At 36.2% G+C, this 5,571-nt stretch overlaps 1 protein-coding gene and 1 pseudogene across 3 annotated transcripts; one reads left to right on the plus strand and one right to left on the minus strand.

The window, feature by feature from the left end:
* The window catches only part of LOC140979167 (chloroplast envelope quinone oxidoreductase homolog), a 5,025-nt pseudogene extending 3,242 nt beyond the window's left edge, over positions 1–1,783 (plus strand).
* Positions 1,784–2,474: 691 nt separating this feature from the next.
* LOC140978018 (THO complex subunit 7A-like) lies at positions 2,475–5,180 on the minus strand. 3 transcript variants are annotated; one of them, XM_073442737.1, is made up of 3 exons: positions 5,093–5,180; positions 3,848–4,481; positions 2,475–3,148 (listed from the first exon to the last, which is right to left on the minus strand). In XM_073442737.1, the coding sequence occupies exons 2-3, from the start codon at positions 4,436–4,438 to the stop codon at positions 3,017–3,019; spliced, it is 723 nt and encodes a 240-aa protein (XP_073298838.1). In that variant the 5' UTR covers positions 4,439–4,481; positions 5,093–5,180; the 3' UTR covers positions 2,475–3,016. The 3 variants fall into 3 exon arrangements, with proteins under 3 accessions (XP_073298838.1, XP_073298840.1, XP_073298839.1); XM_073442739.1 differs by lacking the exon at positions 5,093–5,180 and having other exon boundaries at positions 2,475–2,828; positions 2,995–3,148; positions 3,848–5,072; XM_073442738.1 differs by lacking the exon at positions 5,093–5,180 and having other exon boundaries at positions 2,475–2,875; positions 2,995–3,148; positions 3,848–5,072.
* Positions 5,181–5,571: the final 391 nt, after the last annotated feature.

Here is a 5,571-nt window from a genome sequence, read left to right on the forward strand (position 1 = left end):
ACTGTGGAAAGAAGGCAAGGTTAAGACTACGTTGGATTCAATTCATCCCTCTTAGCAAAATTGAGATTGCTTGGTTATTGATACAAGCCACGCACCGTTTAGTTAATATATACAGTGTAGCACTTTCTAAATCGATCCTGTTAACTACTGATTTTGGTTTCTCTCAGATTTATAAGATTCTATACCATCCAAAATTTGTTTAGATTATTTTGATTTGATCCTGGAGGGGAAGTTTATGCATGCACTTCAGTATGATAGTTATGGCGGTGGCGCTGCTGCTTTAAAGGAAAACTTTATTAGAATATTCATCTTTATTACTATTTTGTTCCTATTTAATACTAATAATTTATTTTATCAACAAATAAATAACATTCGAGCGTTCATAGTCAATTTAAGAATACAAAGATTGAACTATTTTGTGGTGCAGCATGTTGAAGTCCCAATTCCTATTCCTAGCAAGGGCGAAGTCCTAGTAAAGTTACAAGACATAAGCATTAATCCAATCGATTGGAAAATTCAAAAGGACATGCTTCACCTTCTTCGCACGCCTTCCAAAATTCCTTTTATTCCCTTTAAGATTATTCAGGGTGAACCCTGAAATATTAGGTTGTCCTCTGCAACTCTAATTTTTATCTTTTGTTCTGATTCCCTCAGATTTCTTGAAAATGTACAGGTACTGATGTTACGGGAGATGTAGTGGAAGTTGGATACGAAGTCAAAAACTTCAAACCTGGGGATAAAGTAGTTTTCATTCTTGGCCATACTGAAGTCATTTTGAGAACTTTTTCAATGCAAAACCTGGCCACCACATCTATTACTGGGTGGAACCAAGATATATCAGCTTCGGTGTACAGATTGATTGTGTTAATCTACAGAAATTATGGTCGAGTTTTGATTTTGATATAAGAGGAACTCATAGATTAAGTTAAGACATGCATGCAAGTACATAGTAGCATGACACGTTTTTAGAGGTATATCTATGACTATTGAAGTATATCAGTATATATACTGTAAATTTGTGCTATTGTATATGAATGGATCTGTAAAATGTAAATGTGACGTGATAGATGGGAGGAGGGTTGGAAGAGTACTGTGTAGCCAAGGAAATTTGACAGTACTTAGACCTCCCCAAGTATCAGCTGCAGACGCTGCAGGGCTTCCTGTGGCCGGCCTCACAGCTCTTATGTCCCTCACACAATCAGCCGAGCTAGAGCTCGATCAAACTGGATCCCGGAAAAACATTCTTATCACCGCCGCCTCGAACGGTGTTGGCCATTATGCAGTACAGGTGTTGGCCATTATGCGGTACAGCTTGAGAATATCGGAAATGCACATGTAACAGCCACTTGTGGTGCCCGGAATCTTAACTTCGTGAAGGGTCTTTGAGCCGACGAAGTTCTTGATTATAGTACTCCATGAGGAGCTGCTCTGAAGAGCCCATCGGGGAATAACTACAAAGTGGTTATTCATTGTGCACCAGCATTTCCTTGGTCTGTTTTCAGGCGGAATCTGAGTGAAAGAGGGAAGGTGGTCGATATTACACCAGGGGTTGGTGCCATTTGGACTTCTATAATGAAAAACTCACCTTTTCCAAGAAGAAATTGGTGCCCATGTATCTGGTTCCGAAAGGAGAGGATTTGGAAAATCTTACTAGGATGGTGAAAGAAGGAAAGTTGAAGACGGTTAACGACTCAAAAGATCATTTCAGTGAAGGTAAAGATTCTTGGGCTAAGAGCATGGACGGCCATGCGACTGGGAAGATCATAGTAGAGCCCTGAGTGGGAATGTTCTTTTGTTTTGTGTTTATGACTTGTAAGCATTAATTTTTTTGTAGGGAGCATGTAGAATGTTCATGTCAGTGTTAAGATTTTCCTACACTTGCTTTGATAAAGTAAATCTGCAGCAAATATATTATCAGAAACTAGAGACAAAGATTAAATCATTTTGAGAAAGCATCATGAAAATTCCGGTCGGTGTTTCTCGTGAGCTTGGTAGAGTTTGTATTAAGTTCTTTTTCTTGAATTCAAATGTTATCTAGCTTAGAAATGTATTTTCACTTGAACGCTTAACATATCAAATTTTCAAAAAGTTTAATCAAATATCTTGAGCAATAAGCTTGTGAAACCATCTGGTTCTGTCAAAAAAGTGAAATCAAATCTTTTTAATTGGTATTTCTATTAATCATAGACCCTTGGTCGACAAGTTTTGTGCTCCATGTGCTACATTTTCTTCTCTCGGCTGTCAGGTTTTTCAATCAAATCACAAGTTCTTGGTCGAAAGGCCTCGATTGTGCTATATAAGATAGTCAAAATATTTATTCAGATTGTATTTCTATGGCCGGACGAATTTGATATGAATAGAGAATTAAAATATGTTTTTCAAATAACAATTAATTGTATTTAAAATTCAATTTGGTTACTGATACAATATCATGAATGAAGTGAAGTATCAAAATCATCCTAGTCCAAAACATCTAAACTAAACAGGTTATGAAATCCATCATTTCAACAAAATTAATCCAAACACACTCATAATTTTTCAAGTTGAAAGTCAATGGAACATTCAATTTGTCAAATCTTACAGAACCGTTTGAACAACAAAGAACTGGAGATAGAGCTTTCACGGATTAAAATAGAAGACAAACTGCTCTTTCACAGGCCTCAATCTTTAAGTCTGTCTTCCTGTTCCTAGCACAATACTCAACTCCAGCTCTTTTAAAAGTTTTAAATGTTTTCCCCAATTGTTGCCCCTCTCTCGGTATCAAACTGATTCCCATTTTGTAGCTAATTCTTGGGAGATGATGATCAGTAGCGGGTCACACGTTACTTCTAGATAAAATTGTATTTTTCAACCCTTTTAGTAAATAGAGAACTTGCTGGAGACCAATAAGAACGGCAATCTCAATTAGGGACAACGTGCAAGTGCCTTCCTAATTTTATAGGTGTACACCTGTCGAACAGTACTGACAGTAGTAAACTAAGAAAGCTATGTCACCTATTTATGATGCCGTCCACAGCTAATCAAGAACCATGGCTTCGGTACCACCAGTGGCATCCTCCGCACCAGTCCTATGCTCATCCATTGCTGTTCTCATTTCCTCCATCAAGCTTCTCTGCTCTTCCACTATGGTGTTCTGTAATTCATCAACCTGCAATCAAGTGGTACACGGAACAATTATTTTCAGAAATCCAAGAGTACGAGAATTATCAAAGTTCCTTTGTCATCTCTGTTCAAGTAAGATCAGTGATGAACTAGAGCAATGCGTATGTTATATTAGTGCAGCGGAAGTATAATTATACGAGGAAGAGAAAACGCTAACGCAATATCCTGAGAAAAGCTTTATAATCCTGTGGACCATGTATAATTCTTAATTAGTCATAGTAAAAATTTTCAGCCAAGACGGCTATCTTTCATAAGATCCGATAGTGTCATCACATATCATCATTTATTAGGATATACAGCACAATATTGACACATACAAGATGAAGAGATAAAGATAAGAACTGAAATGGATGTTACTTCCAGATCTAATAAATCGATCTTTCTGTCACTAATTTCGAAGTAGTTTTAACCCAACGAAGAAAATATAGACAGTCCAGACAAAACTAAAATTATTAAAGCCTTTTTAATTCCTAATAACCACAAATAATATAAATAATAAAACCAAGACAGGTTCTAGTGAATAGCGAGTGATGTTCCAGGTGTTCATGTGATTTGGCAAACATTCCAGACCAAATGACTAGCAGAAACCGGTAGATAACCATCTTTTCTGGGATGCAAACACTCCAACATTATTCACATCATAAAATACACAGCAACCAAGGAAAAAGTTGAATAAAACTCTAACCACGTGCAACAGAAGCCCAAATTGCTTTTTACGAAGGTCCAGTGTCCTTGAACCTGCAGTATTCTCTGCTTCCAACATCGCTATCTCTTTCTCAAGTTCTGTTATGATTTTCTGTGTTTTCGATCTGGGTGGATGCATAGCAATCAATTTCCTAATTGCCTCACACTCCTCTTTGTGCTGCCTCTCAATCTTGCTCTCTTCAAATTGTCTCTTCAGGTCTTCTATATCATCCAGCGCCTGTAAAATCTGTCTATTTATCTCGTCTTTTAACTCATTGAAGTTCTCCTTCTCTCTGATGTTTGCTTCAATAACTGCTCTACTTTTAAGCAACGGAATTTCAAAAGTATTGAGCTCTTGCAGGAAAGCTTTGGAAAGCCTTTCACAGTCACCATAGTTATCAGCTTCTTTCTCTACCTCCAGCACAAAGGACGTGAACTTCTTCTGCAGTTTCTTCAAAGGAGGTTCACCTCTTGTTGTAGTTGTACGGGTCAGAAGCCTGTGCTTTATAATTATATCATCTTCGAGTGGGCCAAAGGCGTAATGTGCGGCCACAGTTTCTCCCCTGCCAGGGGCTTTCCTCCCTTTCAACATTTATATCTTCTGATTTCTTGACTATGCCGTGTTAAGAAGCCTCCTGCATACCACATTTTATCACAAAAATAAACAGTACAAGAGAACAATTAGTGAGGTAATTCAAAATGCTATATTTCGCAATTATGGGAATTCGCAAGGATATTTCACCACTAAAAAGCTCCTCTTTGGTACATTTTCAACACCGAGACTGACAAGCTTGATTTACCCATGAACATTCTTCTTCTATCATCTCACTGCTTTGTTCAACATCACTTTTTCCTAATTCACGTGCAGTAATATATTGTTTTTCTAATTCATGAACATCACTCAGACTAAATGGGGTTTCTCAATCCAACTTTCCATCACAAGTCAACAAACTAAAACAAAAAGGCAAACAAAATGACACTGAATCTGATATATCTGAAACGTCCATTAATACTTGAATCACCAGCTAAATGATAAAATTCCTCATACTTATGAGCAAACGAGAAAGAAAAAAATCTAGACTTATGTAATAAAAGAAAATCACAGCTGAGTCGTCACGTAAAAAAAGAACGCAAATTTAAATTTAACCCTAGGTTTTCAGATTGAAGAGAAATAAAATGGCATAAGATACAGGAAAAGAAATTTGAGGGCGGAGAGAATCGGACGAAGAAGAGAGAAAATGCATACCAGAATCAAAGCGATTGAGGGAAGTAGAGAGGTAGAATGTGGAGAAATTTAGGTCACTGGACGGGATTATTTACGTCGACCACATTTGTTTGAACATTTAATTTGAAAATTTAACGATCTCAATTTTTACAATTTTGTTTGGTTTTTATATTTCTTATATTATTGAAGGTTCTTTTGTAAAAAAAAAAAAACATTAATAAAAAAAATTATTTGACTAATGTCGTTTTTCAAACTACCCCGTCAATGAAAATTCACAAATTCCAATTTAAAAAAATAGCACCCCCTCTTAAAATCTCATCAATCCCCCCTATTAAAATATGTAATATTATATATTAAACCTATTTCATTTTATTGTTGTTCAGTTTAACTCAATCGTTCTTCGAATTATTTTATATTTTCTTTTCATTTTATATTCACTCTATAATGAAAATACACCATAATATGATAAATATCTTAAATATGAATTTGATCACATTTTA

This window comes from Primulina huaijiensis, chromosome 6 (genome assembly GCF_012295235.1).
Source record: "Primulina huaijiensis isolate GDHJ02 chromosome 6, ASM1229523v2, whole genome shotgun sequence".
Taxonomy (NCBI): Eukaryota; Viridiplantae; Streptophyta; class Magnoliopsida; order Lamiales; family Gesneriaceae; genus Primulina; species Primulina huaijiensis.